The 21,762-nt window shown below is 31.8% G+C and overlaps 5 protein-coding genes across 28 annotated transcripts; 3 read left to right on the forward strand and 2 right to left on the reverse strand.

The window, feature by feature from the left end:
* Window positions 1-1,856: 1,856 nt before the first annotated feature.
* Window positions 1,857-9,745, reverse strand: LOC108568840 (cytoplasmic dynein 1 intermediate chain). 24 transcript variants are annotated; one of them, XM_017930146.1, is made up of 13 exons: window positions 9,565-9,745; window positions 9,181-9,327; window positions 8,774-9,117; window positions 8,578-8,708; window positions 7,979-8,008; window positions 6,908-6,940; window positions 6,248-6,268; window positions 5,341-5,388; window positions 4,387-4,563; window positions 4,172-4,325; window positions 3,471-3,843; window positions 2,756-3,415; window positions 1,857-2,546 (listed from the first exon to the last, which is right to left on the reverse strand). In XM_017930146.1, exons 3-13 carry the CDS (start codon window positions 9,073-9,075, stop codon window positions 2,385-2,387), a joined length of 2,091 nt encoding a protein of 696 aa, XP_017785635.1. In that variant the 5' UTR covers window positions 9,076-9,117; window positions 9,181-9,327; window positions 9,565-9,745; the 3' UTR covers window positions 1,857-2,384. The 24 variants fall into 24 exon arrangements, with proteins under 24 accessions (XP_017785635.1, XP_017785638.1, XP_017785630.1 ...); XM_017930149.1 differs by having other exon boundaries at window positions 4,387-4,539; window positions 8,774-9,087; window positions 9,153-9,327; XM_017930141.1 differs by having other exon boundaries at window positions 8,774-9,087; window positions 9,153-9,327.
* A 3,407-nt stretch (window positions 9,746-13,152) lies between these two features.
* On the forward strand, window positions 13,153-16,207 carry LOC108568822 (thiosulfate sulfurtransferase-like). Its single transcript, XM_017930122.1, has 8 exons — window positions 13,153-13,294; window positions 13,535-13,596; window positions 13,658-13,843; window positions 13,899-14,061; window positions 14,118-14,137; window positions 14,993-15,157; window positions 15,225-15,387; window positions 16,024-16,207. The coding sequence occupies exons 2-8, from the start codon at window positions 13,554-13,556 to the stop codon at window positions 16,079-16,081; spliced, it is 798 nt and encodes a 265-aa protein (XP_017785611.1). The 5' UTR covers window positions 13,153-13,294; window positions 13,535-13,553; the 3' UTR covers window positions 16,082-16,207.
* Window positions 16,208-16,302: 95 nt separating this feature from the next.
* LOC108568844 (heat shock protein 67B2-like) lies at window positions 16,303-16,867 on the forward strand. Its single transcript, XM_017930167.1, has 2 exons — window positions 16,303-16,526; window positions 16,579-16,867. Exons 1-2 carry the CDS (start codon window positions 16,403-16,405, stop codon window positions 16,794-16,796), a joined length of 342 nt encoding a protein of 113 aa, XP_017785656.1. The 5' UTR covers window positions 16,303-16,402; the 3' UTR covers window positions 16,797-16,867.
* Window positions 16,868-17,031: 164 nt separating this feature from the next.
* LOC108568842 (UPF0396 protein CG6066) lies at window positions 17,032-20,299 on the reverse strand. Its single transcript, XM_017930166.1, has 3 exons — window positions 19,842-20,299; window positions 19,593-19,789; window positions 17,032-17,519 (listed from the first exon to the last, which is right to left on the reverse strand). Exons 1-3 carry the CDS (start codon window positions 20,183-20,185, stop codon window positions 17,083-17,085), a joined length of 978 nt encoding a protein of 325 aa, XP_017785655.1. The 5' UTR covers window positions 20,186-20,299; the 3' UTR covers window positions 17,032-17,082.
* A 261-nt stretch (window positions 20,300-20,560) lies between these two features.
* Window positions 20,561-21,755, forward strand: LOC108568848 (protein FRG1 homolog). The gene is made up of 4 exons (XM_017930185.1): window positions 20,561-20,702; window positions 20,757-21,147; window positions 21,202-21,380; window positions 21,438-21,755. Exons 1-4 carry the CDS (start codon window positions 20,644-20,646, stop codon window positions 21,583-21,585), a joined length of 777 nt encoding a protein of 258 aa, XP_017785674.1. The 5' UTR covers window positions 20,561-20,643; the 3' UTR covers window positions 21,586-21,755.
* The last annotated feature ends 7 nt before the right edge of the window (window positions 21,756-21,762 follow it).

Consider the following 21,762-nt stretch of genomic DNA (forward strand, 5'->3'; position numbering starts at 1 on the left):
TATCTATTCCGTTCCCTTTTGTTGACCGCTCGCGCGCCAAACTTGATTGAATATTTAGGCGCTCCCATTCCGAGTGCACTGCAACGAATGTAAACACAGAGACTTTCAACTTAGCCTTGCCTTTCACGCGAAAAGCGTTTGATTGATTGACTTAATTGATCATCAAATGCAAACTTAAATAAACTTTAAAGACATTGTTCCATTTTGTTCTTACAGTTCTAAATTAGACATATTGACAATTCGTATTATAGTATTATCTACAAATATTACAATGTGTAAGATATGAAAAATTGACAATATGACAAAGAAATGGGTTGGCCTACTTAAATAATTCATTGAAATCATTTGCTTAACATTCCAATTTTTTATAATAAATTTTCAATATTTTTTAAATTCTTGACAATTTTTTTTAACATTAACTCTTGTTAAAAAAATTGTCAAGAATTTAAAAAATCATTAATTATCAATGATTAATTTGCTTAAAATTTTAAATTTCATCAATATTATGATTGAAGATTAAAATATAATTGTTTTTTTTTATTAGCACAAAGAAATGAATTAAAGTAAATTAAAATCCAGTATTTTTAATAAATATAAATATTTGATATGTGGACTTGAAGCAATTGATTTGAGATGTTATTTGAAAATAAGGAAAATTTGTCAGAAATTGGAGAAATACTTTCAATCAAATGTATAAGTTTTGTTTATAAAATTCGGGACAAATTACCTTCAGAAAATTTATTTATTCATGTATGCAACAAACATTACTTGGTTTATTCGGTTCAGTCTCTTTAATTTTCTTATTAGAATCCAATAGTTTTAATCATATTAGTGCTAATTCATCAATGATTTTAACAAGCTAATTATGTCTTTACAATTAGTTTTAATTGAATGAAATTTATATCATTTTCAAATTCAATTCTTGTAACAAGAAAAATGAATGAATTTATTCTTATTAATGAATACAACAATTTATAGATATTGACTTTTCATATCGTAAAAATACTTACTCAGTCCTTCTGAAGGGGTCAATAAGTTACTATAGGGATAGAAAGGACAACAAAATACGCTGTCAACATAAACATTTGATTTTTTTATATTTTAAGAGAAGTAAATCATTGTTAATGTGTTATTAATGCATTTCTTTTTCATAATAGTTACAATTTCCAATCAAATAGAAATATTATGTCTAGTTTTATTTTTCCGGATATTGATTTGTCAATAAGATGACTAAAAATCAAAGTTTATTGTATCTTCATTACCAAAGTCCTTAATTATAATCAAAATTTGGTGTAAAAATAATAGCTTTCAAATGTAAATTAAGTTGCGAATCAGTGGTTAATTTAACCATTTATGTTTCCATGTACGCCTTTAACTCTTCGCGAGGCCAGAAAATCCTAAATTTCTAGACAACTGAGTGAGACAACTACATCAACTGAATCAACATCGGATGGTATTGCCTATCAAGATTCATCCTTTGACATTTCCTCTTTCCTAGAAAATTATAATAATGCCACAGTAGACATGTTTAAAAGGTGGGACAATGCGTGTCCTTAAAGAGTTAAAATATACTTTTTAACAAAATTGAGGTATTGAAGGATTTAATTCAGTAATATATAAATGTACGTAATAAAGGACAACCATAGAGTCTATAATAATATATTTTTAGAATGCGATTGTATATATTTGCTATAGAAAAAAAATGGACAGATCGTAAAAAATTAAAAAAAAAAGAGGGAATATACAACTGCATACAAAATATATTACATGATGAATAACAACGTAAAAAAAGGCATTTAAAAAAAATTAAATAACAAAAAAAAATAAATTAGCTATTTACATGCGAATTTTAATCAAAATCCATTACATACCAAGAATAATATTAATATATTCACATCCAGTAACAATTTACTCCGTGTGTACACATTGTTTATTTTCATTTTTTTTTAAGATTTTTATATATATATATATTTATAAGTATTATAATATAACAGCAGGTATTACCTTATTTTCTCCTCATTGTTTTTCGTTTCTGGTTTGTTTTAAAAGCGCGGATTAATTAAAAAAAAAGAATTATTATTACATATATCTCTGTAAAGATTGGTACATAAATATACTTTTCAAGATATAAATCACAAGAATAACTTAGTTTGTATTAATTACTTAATAAATATTAGTACAGCTGCATAAATATACAAGTAATATTACGTTTTGTTTTACCGTCCTGCAGTCATCTAAAATAACAATATATGACACAACAACTGCAAACGTATTCATCTGTGTGTTTTTTTTTACGTTTTTCTTTTTCAAATATTTTTTTTTATCAATTATAACTAGATCAAAGTTACAGTACATGTGAAATTTCCTTATCTATTGTTGCAAAGTTATCGTAAAGGCGATGACGATATAGAACTCATACTAGTTAAGGGAGTATTGGAAATGCCTAGGTTCAGCTTCTCTAGTTCCTCATCTACCTGATTGCTGCGCAACTCTTGGGTCGTATACAAGAACTTGTTCCACTCGTCGTGTCTCGGATGCGCAAAGTTCTGAAATCACAAATTACAATCCATGAAATACTAGTTATTACTTAATGCTAGTTAAATATGAGTGTTATGATTGGTATTCGAAGTTCTAATCATTAATAAATAATGCTAGTTGGTTATTAACTATAAGGATAAAAGTAATGTACCTTAAATTATCTTTGGGATTACGTTAAAACTACCGATAAATGATATAAATGCTTTTGAAAACATACCTCAGCAACATCGTACACCCAAATCTTTCCTGTATTATCACCGACTGTAACATGTAGACCAGAGGGAGTCCAAGACACCCTGTTTAGAGCCGGATTTCCATCAACGGTCAATCCGGCTGCAGGAACTTCAGTGTCCTGATTTAGATTCCACAGATCCAAACGGCCACCACCATCGACGGCGGCAAACAGAGCCGGATGAGTAGGGGACCAGGCGACATCCAACACGTAGTCACCGTTATCCTCGAACGTGTAGATTGGCTTGGTGTCCTTCAAACTCCACAGCTTGATGGTCCAATCGATGGAGGACGTCAGGAACATATGCGAGAAGTCTATACCTCCCTGAACAGCGTTAACGCTGATACCGGTGATGGGACCCTGATGACCATCGTAAGTATCGGTGACGCCCACCTTGGCGCCGTGACGACATGCGGAGAAGGCTGCACCTTCCTCGCTGCCGACCACGAAGTTATTTACATCGGAATGTGGGAAATCTAAACAGGTGACAGCCACAGATCTGGACTGACTGCGCTGCAGCTCCATCGTCTCCTGCGGCTGACTCAACATCTCCAACGACCACGAACAAAGACGTCCGTCCGTCGATATGCTGATCAGATTGTGCGCATTTTGCGTACCAACAACATGCATGCAATACACAGGATGCTGGAAACAAAAGAATCTTAGTAAATGATATTAAGTCAATAAACAACAAGATTACTGTATGTGCAGATGCCGACAACGGGGTCCTCTGGATAGGAGTCCTTTTTTGGACCCTGTTGTCCCAGAGGACGATCTGTCCGGAGTACGTGCCACCGAGCACAAGATTCGGATGGAACCGTGCGAACTTCGCGTTCATCACGGGGCTCTGGCAATGGAAAACGTACTCGGGCGTGGTCTTCTTGTATTTCGTGTTCCAGATGAGGGCCACACCGTCCGGATCGTTGGGGGATTCGTCGTTGTTGTTGTAGGAGCTGAGCAACAGCTCCGGATATTGTAGCGACCAATCCAATGAAGTTACGCAACGGTTCTTCGACCATCTCTCGTCGTAGAACCAACGATTGAAGGAAATTCGTTGATGTGATTTTTCGTCTCTGCAAAATTAATAGAAATCACAATTAGAAATTACACATTCCTACTTTTTTATAATTAAAATAAAAACTGTTATATTGATAAAAAAAAAATGTTAGAAAATGTTAATTGTAATAAAATTATATTACTGAATGAATCAAACTTAAATATTGCAATTCCTAACTTTATAAATATTATTTAATTTATAAAGTAGAGCTGCTTTTATGTATTTATCGAAAGTTATATTATTTATATCAAAACGCCTACGCTTATTTGATACGACTAGAAAACACGCAAAATAGATAATAATCCTTTAAGTTTATCTTTGTGCTATTGTGAAGGATGACTTACAATCCTTCGTCTCCTCCCAATCCACTATAATCTGCATAAATATCCACGGTTTCTCCTAAGGCCCTTTCCATGACCCGCCCGGCCCTGTCCACGAACCTTTGGAAGTCCTCCGAAAGGATGATCATCTGCTTCTCCTCCTCGCTCAACTCGCGTACTAAGAGATAACCAAAGATGTTACTACCAAAGAAGCCTCATTGTTTTTGGAGTTAGCATACCTTCTTTGACCTCCTGCTTTGCCTGCTCCTGCTCGACGGCAGTGACGGCCGGCTGGACCTCCTTGACCTGGGGCAGCCCATGAGGAAGGATACCAGGGGGAAGCTTGCTGCCGAAACCACCAAGATGCGGAAGGCTGCTCTCCTCATCTTCACCTTGCGGGTCGTCATACGTCAAAACTGTGGTGAATAAGCTGTCCGCTCTATCGTCACACGCAACATTCACAACCTCTCGCAACAACAACTCACACGAACAACCAATAACAATCTACGTACACACCCACATACGCATTTCCAATAATAATTTTCCAACAGAAAACCGATGAACACAATTCGACTTCCCTGTCTTTGAATCCAAAATCCCCTGAAGTCGAATTATGCTCTACTTGATTTTGAACATTTTAAAACTAAACGAATAATCACAGAGTGCTTAATAACAAGTGATAAATTGTAATAAAAGGATAATTTAAAAATGAAAATGGAGGGGAAGTGTAGAGAATGACTTCCAAAATAATAAAATGCAAAATAAGCGGAACATGCAATCTTTTTTGGTCTTTAGAATAACAAAATAAAGTCGTAATAATTAATCATATTTTTTTTAAATCCATTCGCGCATCACATTCATAAACCTTTACCAGTTCTAATTAGTTACCAAGGGCATGCAGTTAGACCTGAATCCAAACTCTACGAGTGAATGAAGCGTTAAACATTAGCTTTCAGCGACGATCAAAATCTAAATTACCTATCTACAAATTAATAAATGAATTTGTTAAACTAGAATTATCAATTAAAAAAATAAACTCTGGCTTTGTGCAATAAAATCAAAATTTTCAAAAGCGGTACATTTAGTGTGCAGTATATAATTGAATATATTTATAAAATGAATATTTTACAAAAATATAAAAAAAAATAGATATAATTATATCAAGAGGAGGTTTCCTTTATAAAACCACCTACCTGTGAACTCGTCCTCCCATTCTAAACCCGGATTTAGATTGTATTCGTCTTGAGGAGGAAAGAAACATGTATCAGTAGGGAGTACGGATAATCAATTTGTCATGGTCATCAATTTAACAGAAACAAGAGATAGAATGAAATTAAACAAGAAAAAAAAATAATTAATAATAATAATAAAAAACATAAAACATAATTCAGGTTGACTACCACTGTCTTCTGTGTTTGGCTGCACCAATTTCAATTTACGAAATTGAAGAATATTTACTCTTTTTTTTTCTTTGTTTGTTCCTTATTTTTTTGTTTGTTTTTGTTGTTAATACAGGAAAGAAAAGAGCATCATGCATCACCCATTTAAATATTATTACAGATGAATATACCCCCAACATGTAGCAGAATTGTGCTCGTTTTAGTGCTCAAAATATTTTCGTAAATAGTGCGTTAATGGTAATATTAAGAACATCACTGAGCTAACAATATTAAAAGCGCTAAAAAAATTATCAATCTCACGCATCAATTCATAAATCAAAAAATGGTATTTGCTTTTTTTCCCTAATAATCTTAGCTTGTTGCTTTCTTTGTTTCAGAAACCACCAGTATGTACAACATAATAGAAGAGATAGAGGAAAATTAAAACAGAGAAGTGGTCGAGTGATTAAAAAAATATAAACAGAAACAAATAAACCAAAGAAGATAAATGCAAACTTAAATAACAGCAGAATTTCGGTTGATTTTGTTACTTTTCAGGTGATGGTGGTTAAACGGACAAGTGATTATGGGCTAGAGGGGACAGGCATTCCGAGAGCAAAAAAGGCTTGGTTTTATGTAAATATATGTATATATATATAAATGCCGCTAAGAAGCAAAACTTAAAATAGTTTTTAAAAAACGAATAAAATCATAAACTTACCGTAGTAATCGGTTGCATGAGCTAGGGACAAAAAGGAAAGGAACGAAATTATTTTTTAAGTTTAAAAATAATAAATAAATAATATACGTAAACGAAGAATTTAAAAAAAGAAATAATACAAAAAATATATATCTAAACTAACAGCGCGAAAACTAAGCTCTATTAACCGTTTAAATTAAACGCCCTTCGATTGCGTAATACAAAATTTGAAATCAATCTTATTACTATATACTTTTTCATTATATATATGTTTAATAAGCAAATAGTGTATTACGCAACGTACATAATAGGAAACGTACATAAGTGAAATTTAGTTTAAATGGAGAACATTTAGTTTTAGTTGCCTAGCGGAGACGCAAATCATACGAAAATTTGAAAGGAATGTGCCTCATTTCGGACCATTTAAACTAAATTATTAAGAATTCAGATTATGTGATCTAAAAACCTAAGATAATTCAATTGGCTGAAATAATTGTGCCATTTTAAATCCCCCCAACACACTATCCTCTTAAGTTTACATAACAATGACTGGGGGAGGGAGCTGTTCTTAAACAGTTTGTACCATGACAAGAATATTCACAATATACAGTAGTTAACAGAATCATCATGCACTCATTTGTCTCTTTTAAATATTTATATATCTACAACATCGAACTATACCTTTACGTGGCCTCCACCAATCTTCCATATAGCCTTTAAGCGGGGAAGAAGATGAAGAAGATCCTTGTTAGCAACACATACATAACCACAAGTCACTAATGTAATGAAACTCTTTTTTAGTGGATAATTTCAATAAATAAACCAATAAACCAAAAAGGAAACCAATAATTAATTTCATATGTAAATCATAATTAGAACGGTGAGTGAGCAACAAAAAAGATTAATCAAAGAAAAAAATAAAATAACAGTAAGTAGTAAAGTAATGTACTTTCGATTCTCTACAGAATTGATCAATGGATATTTTTTGTATTTCTACAAGTATACGTAACCAACACCGTGATTCTAATATACACTTCCACTAAAAAACGGTTTACATATTTGTATCTAATCTATTGTTCGGTATAGTCACTAAAATTGTTGGTTATTGCATCATAAATTATTATATAATACTTAAGCTTCATATGTTATTGATAATTTTATATATTTCTTATTTTACTTACTTACTTTCATCATTTAAAAACTCGCTATATTTGCAATTAAAATAATTTCCTAAAGCGTTCATTGAGAACTAGATAAATAAAGGCATGATTTTATAAAACAAATTTTTATTAATAAATAAACAAATGATGTGCAAAAAGTTTTAATATTTTCTAAAACTAATTTGATTTTTTTTTCATTAAAAATATTGTTGACTGCATGTTTGAATATTTACTATATTTTCAATTATCATTGCTTCTTTAAATATCTGTGTATGTATTTTTTTTGGGAATGTTCTACCATTTCCTTTCTTTTATTAACATGACATGTATTGAAATAAGTCAAACTTTCTCTAGTTTTCAAAAGTTAAAATCTTTAGAAATTAGTTTGTTTTTAATATTCTCAGCTAAAATTACTTGAATTATAGTCAAAGTTGTAGATTATGGTAGATTTCATTATGATAGATGCAAAACAAATTTGGTGACTATACTTTACAGTTGAGTGTGTGTGTTTGTATGAATAATAATTTTGGAAACAAAAATATCACTGGCCTGATTAAAAATGTTTCAAATAATGTGGTGTCAAATTACTCACACTTGCTTAAAATTGAAGATCCAAAAATTCCTTCAAATTCAAAGCAGCATTGGAGAATAATCATAATACAAAAAAGTCATTAATTATTAAACATATTATTATATTATCAGAGTGTATTTGTACATAAATTGGTGTAGATAAAAGAGAATATGGGACTTGATTCTAAATGAAAGAAGAGAGAAAGAGAAGAGAGAGAAAATAACATTTTTAATCAGGCAATTTCAATGGGAAAGAAAATTAATAGAAAACTACTAGACCAAATAATAAGAAGTCAAATAAATAAAATAGTCTATGACTACAAATAATAATAGGCACAAAATAATAATATAACAAAAATAATCAAAATTATTAGTGCAGCCAACATAGTAAACAACCAAATAAATAAATAAAAAATGGAATAATTAAAAAAAAACGAATGTATGTAAGTTTCCTTGACTAGGGGGAGAGGTATATTATAAAATCTATTTAATTAAAATTAATTGTATGTAACTAATTATTCCTAATTAAGAATGTAATAACTGTAGTATGTATATAGACAGAAGATCAAATAACAGTTAGATTAATTCCCCAAAAGAGATAATATAAAATCAGGGACTCACCATCTCTTTCGTGACCAGAGGCTGTGGTTTGGGTCTGCCTGGTGTACACAACAACCTCCTGAGGTTGGATATTGGTTGTCTGCACTGGAACTACAGTCAAAACAGGCTGCTTCTTCTTGACTTGTGCCACACTGTAATAAAAAATGATTAAATAATTTGTTAATTTTTCATCTAGCTGTGAAAAAAAAACACTGACTTGTTATGCAAACTGTTTGGTTGTAATGAGGTGTCCGGAGTGTAATTTATACTCTGATCCGGTGTTAATGAGTTAACAGTGGACAGACTCGAGAGGACATCTGGAACAGGAGCAACACCTAGGGAGCGTAGCATCTCATCCAGGTCTCTTTTATCCGATCCAGACTCAACGCGATTTGCAGCCTCCTCAACATCCTTCATCTCCTTCTCCCTTTTCCTCCTGTCCTTCTCCTCCCTCAAGGCCTGAAGCTTGGCCTTCTTGCGCTCCAACTCAGCCTTACGGTCAGACATGGCTGGCTTCATCTTCACTGAAAACTGTAACAAAAATTGACTTTTTGGTGATGCCTGTCACAAGACCAAAAAAATGTAGGGTTTGAGACCATTGTTTTCTGATTCCAATTGGATTACCCGTTGCTGTTAGAAATTCCGGCTGCGTTAAGATGTATTGATTTGTGCGGTTGCAGCGTGCGAGATTCGATCTTCGAGTTCTTGGGGGAGGTCTGGCCCGAAATCGTTGGCTGATGACAAATCGTGGTTTTCCTGCAGCCTGCAGGACTGCATACAAAAATCGATTTGACAGCGAAACTGGTGGGGTGCAACGAGAATGGACGAAAGAGGAAGAAAAAAATGAATATGCTACTTAAAATACGAATTGGATCCGGGCATGCCGTGAAGGTAAGGCCAAAGGGAACACGAAAACAACGGACGGACAGAAAATAACTGTACACTATTTGGTCGAAAATATTTGGAACGGAATTCTTATTCGCATTTACGAAACTTACGATGAGTTACCTGTTCGATTCGTGTATTCCCAGGGGAAACTCTGCGCTCTGCTCTAATTCTAATTCGAACACTTTAATCTAAACACACCGGCTAAAGTACGAACAAACAAAAAAAAACACAACTCCTTCAACGCCCGACAGCCACAACCACCATTACATTTTCTGCTGGTGACGTAATTTTCGCACGGTGAACTTCGAACAGGATTACCAACCTACTCTTCCCCAACATCAATAACTCTTTATGAAAATACGCAAAAACTCTTTATTATATTTACATACATTATTTATAGAATTCGTCATCACACCTAATCTGCATACATACTAATTTCTTCTTAATAACATAACTATACTGCAGACAATTCGCTTTATTACTGCTTCATTATTCTTTGTCTTTTCTTAATATTTTGATAATGTATCTGAAACATACATGTTTTGAATATAAATTTAGAGAATCTCAATTGTTTTATGCATTGATGTAATCTTCCCAATAAGTTCAAAGTGAAGGTTATCTAACCTAGAGCTCAGTCGAAATTGAGATACGTTGTCTAACTTTAATCGTTGAATAAAAATGTTCGCAAGGCATATTTTGGGTAGAGCCCTAAGGGCTACAAACACCGGAAATTCACTTCAGCTTAAAGGAATACAAGGTAAATCTAATTCCAAAGATCTTTTAACTTATAACCACAAATTTACCTTTATTTATTTAATTTTATGTATATTTGGTTGCATACTTTAACATATTGAAATATTTGAAAAAAAAACTGTTTCTTCTTTTACTGGTAATATTTTTCAATAATAAATAAACTTTAATTTTCAATTAATTATGTTTTAGATATTAAAATTTAAAAACTATATTAATTTGTAGCAGAAATTCCTTATTATTAATACTAATTACTATGATTTAAATTGATACTATTTATAGATATTACTCATATTGAATATATACCAAAGTATTGTTTGGAAACATTGTTATTCTTCATTTCTTGTAGAGAGAAAGTTCAACAAAAGCTTATGGAAACAGTATATTGAATACAGTATAAAAATCAGTAAACTTTCGAAAATCTTTGATTGTGTTTAGTAAACAAAAGGTTGACGCGAATTGGATGTTTCTTTTTGAAATTGGGTCAACTAGAAAAGATTTTTTTGTATTTATTTGTAGAATTTATATAATATATTTAAAAAGAAATTATAACATTATTGATATAATGGTAATATAATCTGGTGTGTTTCAACAGGAAAAATAATATTGAAATTGTACTTTAATATAAAATGTATGTACTGACATATTTCAGTAAATATTGCTTGAAGAAAAAATTGTGTAGTTGTAAATTCATGAAAAAATAAACGCATTTTTATATTGAAAACTGTAATCATGTTATATAAATGTTATACATTAACTAATGTGATTTACTCAAATTTATTACATTTCAAATATAAACATGTTGCAGACATATTAAATTATACTGATTTTTTTTTGACACATTAATTTCTGTACTTATATAACAATTATTATGAAACTATATTTTCTAACAAAGTTAAGAGCATATGGAAATTATAATGTGAATTCGAGAAATCATATTTAAATACAACCGATGATCTGAGAGTATTGACCTCTTCTTTGTTTTACAGTTCTTCAAAAATTAGAGAAAATAATGATGTGCAAAAAAATATTCGTTATTTTCTTATACACATTTACAAACTACAAAATATTATCTTATTAGCAAAATATGAAAGTGTTCTGAAGTCACTTCTCACGCACTCAATTAGTTTGTTTGTATACTTTACCTCTTTGTTTCTTTAGTTTGTATTGCTGTCTCCATAAAACATGCAATAAAGTTATTTGGTCCCTAAATATTACAAAATTACGGAAGTTATTTGCGCTTAAAGTAAATAGGGTAATGTTTTTTTTTTCCTATTCTATCATCCACAAACACAATCATCCACTTTGTGTTTATTCGAAATCAATAAATCGTGCATTAATGAATACTGTCCAATAATGTTTATTATTCAGAAGTTTTCAAGTAAAATAATAAATATATGTTCTGTAGGAAACAAGGTAGTAGTGAATAATGTATGAGTCACGACTCATTTTTAAATTTAGTACATACGTAATGATTATTACAATTTATCGATTTGCATCATTAACGTTCTTATATAAATGCGTAATATTTTAGAGCAGAAAATATCAATTAATTGTGTTTTGTTTATGTAATTATTTCAAGTTATGTTTTATAATTATTTATCTATGATTAATCATGAACAATTAATATTTATACGATGACTGTGATTTTTTTAGAATTGGTCGTACAACAAATTAATTATATTTGTATGAAAACATGTTTTCTACATGATACCTAAGTATACAAATGTATATATTCTTATTAGTATGAGGTAATATTAATAGACAGCAATATTCTAAAATTAAAACTTATGTCAAAACTTATCATTTCTTCACATTATTCAATGGTCATAGTGTCGTGTCCCGGGATTAAGAAATCTCTGGACACTGTGGATTATCTTCTAGTTATGTCGTTGTCTATTAATATTAAATGCAATATTCTTTATTAGTTTTATTATACACATCAGAGTTTTATTGAGAAGTCAACTATACAATTGTTGATCTCATGGATTATTAACTAAGAGTTACATTATCCTCTTAAGTTAATATTTAAGGAGCAAGTGCTCTTCCCTGGACTCTCTAAGAAAGACCATGTTCACACTTCAACCCTCCAACTAAGACTATCTTCTTCGTTGGACCCTCTAACTAAGACTAAAATATAAAATACAAAAATGTATACATATGAACTATACATTATTATTGTGAAGATTTGGAAATAATGAAATAATCCAAAAATGACTTAACAATGGCAGTTTTTACATAAGTGATATATTATCAAGCCATTTCTTAATTTAGGTCGTACATTTAGGACATATCTTGTTTCATTGGCTTTAGTCAATTGCTTATAAGTAAAGAATAAGGTAAAGGATAGGACCAAGTATACATCCTTGGGGTACATAAAATATAATTTAAAATAATGTGTAAAATATGCATTTTTAAATGATTATATGTACATTTTCAACAATATTTTTATTGTTGTAAAACATTTAACAATTTTTTCAAATATTATTAGTAATATTTTGTATAATACCTATGCTATTACTGAATGAAAATATCCCTTAGATCTGTCGAATAAATCAGTTAAAAGATAGGACCAAGTGCACATCCTTGGGGTACATCAAATATATTTTTTTCAAATATTATAATTAGTTAATGTAAAAAAATATCTATAGAATACCGAATCTTAAACAATCGAAGGTCATTCGAAAATGCTCTGCGTAATCATTTTTTTTACAGTTGATTGAATTGTTACGCAAATTGCTACTTTTAACAATAGGTTTTTATCGAGAAAAGAGCATAAAGTGTGTAATTATGTACGTTATTAATATTAGTATTCTCGTTTTTGAGCAATTATTTGTAGGATTAGTAATTCTGGTTGTTAAATTATACACAATAAATCCGCGTTTCATTACCTGCTCGTTTTAAGAAAGACGTCTCTTTCGAGCGGAAATGTTTTGTGCAAAAAAGAAACACTATATAATCCGTCTTTCCTTTTCGGTGAACGAGGTCATCCAGTCGCGCTAGGTGCTTCTTATAACTGTACTAGTTGCTCCAAGCGATGATTTGAAGAGAAGCATTTGGTGTAAACAGCAAGTGCAATTATACAACCTATTGTTAAAAGGTAAGTCAAAGTTAATGTATATTTGTTATATAATAATCTTCTCAAGATTGCTTTGAATATGGACAAGATGGAAAGTTCATTGCGATAAATTTAATCTTAATTGCAATTATTTGTGAATCTCTTATTGCAAATTATTTTGTTTTTTATAATTATAAAGTTTGTTCGTGTCAAGTTGAACGCGAGCATCGTTTTATTTAATACAGCTTAATTTACAATGTTTTACTACCGTTTGTTTACCAGTGGGAATTCGAGCTTGAAAATGAAGACGATTAGTGCGAACGTGTATCTCTTAATCTTATCGAGTAAGTGGAGAGAGAGAGCGATAAAATTGGACGAAAAAGCCATGAATAACTGTAATTCCAGTAATATCTGCTGGTTCGGCGGCCGAGCTCACAAAACAGTACGAACCGGGCGGCAGGATGGTCAAAATCGTATCTTTCGAGGAGCTCAAAGCGGCTACCACCAATCCTAACATCCTCATCATCGACGTGAGGGAACCGCACGAGCTCCAAGAGACCGGTGTAGTACCGAACAGCATCAACATTCCACGTAATAGCTAAAATTGTACTTAATAAACACGAAATAACAATCATTGTGCTATCAGTGGCCACTGTTAAGGATGTCCTGGCTAGTTCCCCGGGCGAGGATTTCAAGAAGACCTTTGGAAAGGACAAACCTGACTTAGATTCCGAAATCATCTTCACCTGCAGGTCGGGCAAGAGGAGCGCAGCCGCTTACGCAATTGCCGAGGATTTGGGATACAAGAAGTGATTAGAAGGAACTTAAATGCGTGGTAACAGATTAACAGTGTTTTTTCTTACAGTTTGAAGAACTTCGATGGAGGTTGGCTCTTGTGGGAGTCTAAGATTAAGCAATAAACATTCCTAGACGGTGGTGTTTTAAATAAACGGGTTTACAAATAAACAATTTACACATTAATACGCATTTTTTCTTTCACCTTGAGTTACGCAATCCAATGCCAATGTTGCTTGTTTATTTCCTAACATGTTTCTCGCAGATTCATTGCTATTACAAGTTTGGAAGTATTTAGAATATTTTAAAATATACATTCAAAATTTGTTTCAAAACATACAAATTTAATTCAAGGTTTTTTAAGAAAAAAATTAAGGTAGACTTAATTGGTTAAGTCATCTTTTAAAGATAATATTTTTGCTTGCAATGTGTAGCTACGATGATTATGCAAAATTATTTCTTAAATATTAAATTCATTTGAACAACTTTAATAATAATAATAATTTATTGGCCAAACATCGATACATAAGAAGAAGAGAAATTAAAGGCTCATACTATTATCGTTGATTTTATTTAAAATCTAAATCGTATTATTATTGAAAATATAGTGAAAAATCAATGATTACTATAAAATCATTATATAGATTTTACATTTATGTTTTTTTGTAATTAATCTGAATTATATCGAGAGATACATATTTTATAAACGAAACAATGATTTTTTAGATAATAATGAATATTAGATGCATACATTTATAACCAGAAAATTTGTCTTGCGGAACAACCAAACTCCGTGACTTAAGTTAATATAGAACATTTCATATAATTCTCTAAAAATTCGGTCGTTAATTATGTAATTATGGGTTAAAAAATATTATGGTTTAAAGTATTATTATCAATAAATATTATTATTTTTTTTCTTAATAATTTTTGTTCCTTTTTCAGAAAATTCAATCAATTTCGCATCGATTCGCCTGTATTCCGGTGACAACAAATTGGCTTTATTCGAGGAGGTGAAGAACTTGAAAGCTGGAACCACTTTGATCGATGTCAGGGAGCCCAAAGAATTGAAAGAAACTGGAGTGATTCCAAAAAGTTTCAACATACCTTGTACGAATTAATTGTACTTCTCGTTGTTTCAAACGTTTTTATTAAATGTTAAATACATTTATTTCAGTGGGAGAAGTTGAGGATGCATTTAAGAGTTTATCCAATGAGGCGTTCCAGAAGAAATACGGATTACAGAAACCCAAGGAGGATTATCCATTGGTATTCTCTTGCAGGTCTGGAGTGAGGAGTGCTAAGGCTATGGCAGCTGTTGAAAAATTGGGATATAACAAGTAAGTAAATATAAGCAGTATTTATAAAATCTTACAATTATGATAATGTAAATTTTGTAAAAACATATAAAATATTATTATCTTTCATAATTGTTATGAATTTCTACTTTATAAATTCTAAGATAAAATTTTGTTACGAAAGATTAATTGATACGTATCAATTTTTATAAATAATGAATGATAATGTTAAGATGTTTTATAAGATGCATAGGATTTGTGGTTTTTCTTGTTATTCCAATAGTAAATTATTATTAAAATTAAAAAAAAAAGATAAGGAATTAATATTTGTTAATTGTTTTTAATTATCTATCTAGTATGTTTCCTTACATAAATCAAAATAATTTTAAATTAAAGAAAATCTTTATCAATTAAGAATTAAGACTATACAGAAACAATATTTATTAATAGTTATTAATTTTTATATATTCGTTTATTTTTGTTTTATTCTCCATTTTTTAAACAAAATTGGATTTAACTAATAAATTATTGATATTTATTATAAGCAAATATGTTAAAATTTAGTGTCCCTCGCCTAGTTTTCGCGTACCCATAAAATTAATATACAATTTGAACTTTAAATTGTGATGTTCCATAATTGTCCTTTAAATTGAGTATTTTTCTTGCTTGTTGTTTCAGTGTGAAGAACTACAAGGGTGGATGGTTGGACTGGGAAGAGCAGTCCAAGAGCAAATGAACGAACAAGAAGATCGGTTGCATATACTCTAGCTTCGCGTAGAGTGCGTGCTCATCGAGGAACGTGCGATTACGGTTCGTCCTTGGACGCATTTGCATCATTAAAATAAAACATTTATAACCTCAATTAAAGAGAGCCCGTTGTTATTGTACCCCTTAGAACGCGCCGTGCGCTGCAAACTTTCCCAGCCATTAAACTTTCAGATTTCCAGCTTATTATCGATTCCACTTGTCCCATTTCCTCTCTCTCTATATATTTTTTTTCTTTTCTCGTTTCAATTTCATTTCGTCCACCGGTGCTTATCACTCATTCCCATTCAGAATGTCCGTGGCAACGTACGAGGACGTGAAAGGCTTAGACCCTTCGACCACCCTTCTCATCGATGTGCGCGAGCCGAACGAGCTCGAAACCACAGGGTCCATCCCCAATAGCATTAACATTCCACGTAAATATTATTTTACATTTGATAGAAGATTCTTAAGGGTGTTGATTTTCAGTTGGACAAGTAGAAGGCGTGTTTCAAAACCTAACGGATGAGAAGTTCGAGGCCATCTACCAACGGGAAAAACCCAAGCTAAATGATGACATCGTGTTCTCTTGCAAATCCGGGATGAGGGCTCTGAAAGCGCTGAAGGTCGCAGCCGACATGGGCTTCAGCAATCTCAGATACTACAAGGGTAGCTGGACGGAATGGGCGGAGAAAACTCACGAGTAGGCTTGTAAAACAAACATGTTTCTTAACACCACTAATTTTAACAGAGAGTAAAAAAAACACTATAATACATAGATATTATTTTATTTCTTGGTACAATCAATACTTGCACAATACAAGCTTATCTTTGCCCGATTAGGATCGCAACTGAAGGAGAATTATTCCCTATCACTGATTGTGCGTATATTGTTTTTTTTTCTCTTACGAAACTACAATTGAAGAATAGTAAAATCGAAGCGGCGTTTCAACATCTTTCGTTTATTTAAATTGCTTTCTCGTTATGTACAAATCAATTGTTCTTGTCGGCCAATTTGGAGCTAATCATGTCCTTGAATTGGCCGAGGATAAGGTTCTCCCTCTTGGAGCGTTCCTCCTTGCTGAACATGGCCAACGCCCGTTTCTCGTCGGCGGAATAAATCTGGTTTTCCTTGCGGATACGGACGGCTTCCATGCGCCTGTGCCTGCTTCCGGACATGACGTAGCCCTGCGACTCGTACGTAGCGATTTCGTCTGAGGTGAGGCCTATCTCGCCTCTCCTGGGAATACGTTTTCCATCTGCCACGTAAGCTGCCATCGCCGCTCCCTCACCTGGCAGAAGGGCTTTACCCATTTCTTTATGGGTCAACTGGCTATGCGACTTCAATTGAGGACCCACGAGGCTATCGTCCAACTCTTCATCATTATCGGACTCGTCGCTGGAATATATCTTCTTTTTCTTTTCGGCAACTGAAAAAAAAATAACGCATACATTAAATTACATTTTATTGATTTTTAATAAAGCACATTTCCAATTACTTCATTTTGTCACATTCCAAAAACACGTTTATTTATAATCAAACTAATATTGTCAAATTAAAAGTGAAACTTGTAACTTTTCGTCATCGATATTCAAAATTATTGACGTTTTATTAAATTATATAAATATATTATTGCTATTGAAATCACAGACATAAATAATTAAAGAAATAAATCCAAATATTATATTGTTATTTTCATTTCGTTGCTAGAAATCTAATACAGAGTTCTTGAAGTGTTATTGAAATTGCACATTTTAAATGTTTATCAATTCTTATCGTCATTATTCAAGGTTGATATAAAACTTAATAGAAGCACGTCCCAATAACCGAATAATAATAATTTGAAGGTTTGACCTTTATAGACATTCATTTATTGTATGTTCTCATATCACAATTTTTAATAAATAACTTTTTAAACCTGATGTCTAAATTTATTTTTTTGTCTTTTCTTCTTCAAAAATCTGTCTCATATAGACAATAAGCTAAATTAGTGACTTTGATAAAAAAAAATGAATCCTTGAAGGATTGGTCCAGTACTAAATTTTTGAAACCTTTTGTAACAGAATTAATAAACTGACTGACATCTTGTTTACAGTTTCTCTTTGTACTAAAAATGTTCAACTTTTCAAAATATCGATTGTTTCCTTTACAGAATAACAATTTATTAATGAAGCTATTTATTGTTATAATGAAGTAATGGACTTTCAAACGAGATATGAATATTGAGTGTTAAATCTTAATCGATAAGCTTTACTCCTATCGCGGTTAGCAATGTATACAAAAATAGCATTATTGATTTTCTACAAAGAACGTAATACAATATGATTATGACATGAATTAATATCAATTTAATTCACTCTATACTCTAAATGTAATCATTCCGTAAGAATTTTAAATGTAACTTCATGTTACATTCCTTGATACTTTGATACATTTCTATCAATTAAGGAAAATTACTTTCAATTAGAGTACAAATAACAATGAAGAAAATAAAAACGATATACGTATTTCCCATTCAACCAAAGAATTTCAGTTCAATTATGTGGATGTGTCTACCAAATGTTTGATTAGAATAACATTTAAAATGTCTCTAGTTTGAAAAAAGGATATCAATACAATATGTATTCGATTTTAGTGTCTCTATGTTCAGATGTTATTAAATAATAATGAAAAGAAATACATTTCAATGCAATATTTCCTCATATATAATTCTATTATAATATTGTTACTATAGAAATTGTGTTCGCAGAATTCCGAAACAACGGAACTAAATCTGCCTGAATGATTATCATTAGTTTCAAAATCCTAAGAAAAACCTTTCGTGCCAGCATGAACAATGATGAAAGTACTTGACTCTACTGTGCGTGTCCCCAATGCTTTACATGACACGATCGAAGGATAATCCTCCACCTAGTATTTACTCCACATAATTGTCATGGTTAATGAAGTAAACGTATAAACGATCCTTATATTACATTTCTTTCCTTAAAAGAATAGTTCAATTTTGTAAGCAAAAACAACAGTGTTTCTTAATAATTGCAATTATTGTTAGGTCTTTTCAATATTTTCAAAATTAATGACGAAAATTTTAAAAAGATGATATCTAATTGCTTTTTAATGCATTTTGAAATATAATTAAAAAATTAATCGAAGTTGTAAAGTGATTAAAAAAAATTGATTTTAAAATAAATTTGTGTAGAACTTAAGTAATACAGTGGAATTCCAATATTTGTCCACACCTATACTCGTCTTTTTTTTTGATATTCGTTCTGTTTTTTGTTTGATATTCGTCGGAAAAGTCAATATTTGTCCCACCACTGACGTCGCCGGCAAGCGAAAAACGTATTTGATATTCGTCCTCCTCTTGGGAATGGATTAATGTAGAATATTGGAGTTCCACTGTATATTGTTACACTTACTGCTGAGTATAAAAAGCTTAGTACATTTCAAAACATGCTTTGTTTTCTTATCCATAGATGTAATAACCAAATAATCCACTGACCTGACTTCTCAATCCATTGATCCTGTTCTGATGAGCTGCTGTCATCATCCTCACTAGAAGATACCTTCCTTTTCTTCTTCTTTTTCTTTTCCTTCTTGTTCTTCTTAGACTTCTTGCTCTTCTTTTCCTTCTTCTTTTTCTTCTTCACCTTACCTACACTTTTCTCTGTTTGCTTGACCTCCTCTTCTGAACAAGGCCTAAATTTATAATTAATATTGATATTCCTTAACTATCTATTAAGAAACTCACTCAATAGGTGGTGGAGACATGCCCCAGATGTGCTGGCACTCCTGCAATCCCAGCATCTCACGTTCCTGTCTCCTTGACTCTAGAAACTCCTCTTCCTGAGTCAAACTCTTGTGGTGACTCTTCTGAGATGATCTACCATACTTTCCATGATCATTCTCTTGCTTATGATGAAAGTGTGAATGCTTGTGGTGCTCCCTCTTCGGAGAGTACCTTTCCTTAGTTCTTGTCCTGGACCTAGATCTCTTCTCTCTGGATCTTGACCTCCTCTCCTTGGACCTGGATTTACGATCGCGGGATCTGGACCTCCGTCTTCTATTTTCAGGACTTCTGTCGTGCCTCCCCATTATTTTCAATCACACGTTTAACATTACCTTATCAACATCATATTAAAACAAACTATCTCGGCTCGGCTCTTAAACATAACCTAGAATAATAATTAAAAAAATCGACTAACACAACAAAAAATACATACTCTATACTAAGTTTAAGGAACTAATTTTAACGATAGGCAACAGTAATAACATGTTCAAAAGTTTTAAATCGTTAAATCTGATCCAAAATAATTAAGTATTATTTAAAATCGTTCATAAAAATAAATAAATTGTATTTAATTTATTTAAATATTTTTAAATACTTGTTTAAAAAAAATGTGAAACATGTAATAAATATATTTTTGTATATTTGGTTATATAATTATAACATGTAGTTTCTTGTTTTCTTTGGAGAGGTCATTTAAAAAACCTAACCTATAATAGGTGCCAGTTTGTTTTTGTTATTAGTTGAGTACTTAAAGGATTTAGGTATGGCTGATTACGGGAATGTGAAAATTTCTAAGTTATCGTTTAAGGGAGAATCACAAAAGTAAGTAATTATAAAAACTATATATTGTTAAATTAAATTTAATATTTGTTTTAGAGGAAAGAAACGTAAACACAAGAGCAAGAAACATGAAAAAGAGAAGGTGGTTGTTGACAAAGATAGTATATCTCATGGCAATTGGTGGAAAGTAACAAAAATAGAAGATATGTGTGGACCTGTGGCTATAGAGTTTGGAGATCAAACTTATGTAAAGGCTTTGGACAATGGTTTATTCACATTGGGTGCTCCTCATAATGAGTTTGAGGGACCTTCACCTGAAGAGATTTTAACAGCAGTGGCTATAACAGAGAGGAAAGTGGCTTTCAAATCTGGTTATGGAAAGTATTTGAGGGTGGAAAAGAATGGAAATATTACAGGAAGATCAGATGCTATTGGGCCTTTGGAACAGTGGGAGCCAGTGTTCCAAGATGGGAAAATGGCAATACAAGTAATGCATTCAATTTAGTTAAATTTACACCTATTTATCGTACTTTATTTATAGTCTAATACAGAGAGTTTTCTATCAGTGGACGATGATGATAACGTTGTAGCGAAGAGCAGGACGGCGGGCGAAGCGCAGTTTCTTCAAATCCGCTGCCAGACCGTGAGACAGGACACCAAGCGCAAAGAGGTTCCTGATGAGGAGCAAGGAACTTTGGAGCAAGTTGAAATCAATTACGTGTAAGTGTTAGAATTCTTGATTTTTAAGAACGGCTAGTAAACGTATGAACTTTCCAGCAAAAAATTCCAGAAGTTCCAGGACAAGAAATTAAAGATCTCCCAGGATGGCAAACAAGCTTTGGAGAAGGCAAAGACGGAAGGAACTTTTTATGAAACTATGCTCGATAGAAGGAGCAAAATGAAAGCGGACAGATATTGTAAATAATTTGTTTATACGTGTAAATAAAGTTGCCTATAATTGTTTATAAATATAAACAAATTTGCTTTTAACTTAGGTAACTTTATTCATTTCCTATTATTGCTCTAGATGTTGTTTTACTTTGTTGATGCTGTAAAAGGAAGGGAAGATTTAAACAATAATAGCTCGAGATAAAGAGTAAAA

The sequence above is a fragment of the Nicrophorus vespilloides genome, unplaced genomic scaffold (genome assembly GCF_001412225.1).
Source record: "Nicrophorus vespilloides isolate i.1.1-1 unplaced genomic scaffold, Nicve_v1.0, whole genome shotgun sequence".
NCBI classification, from domain to species: Eukaryota; Metazoa; Arthropoda; class Insecta; order Coleoptera; family Silphidae; genus Nicrophorus; species Nicrophorus vespilloides.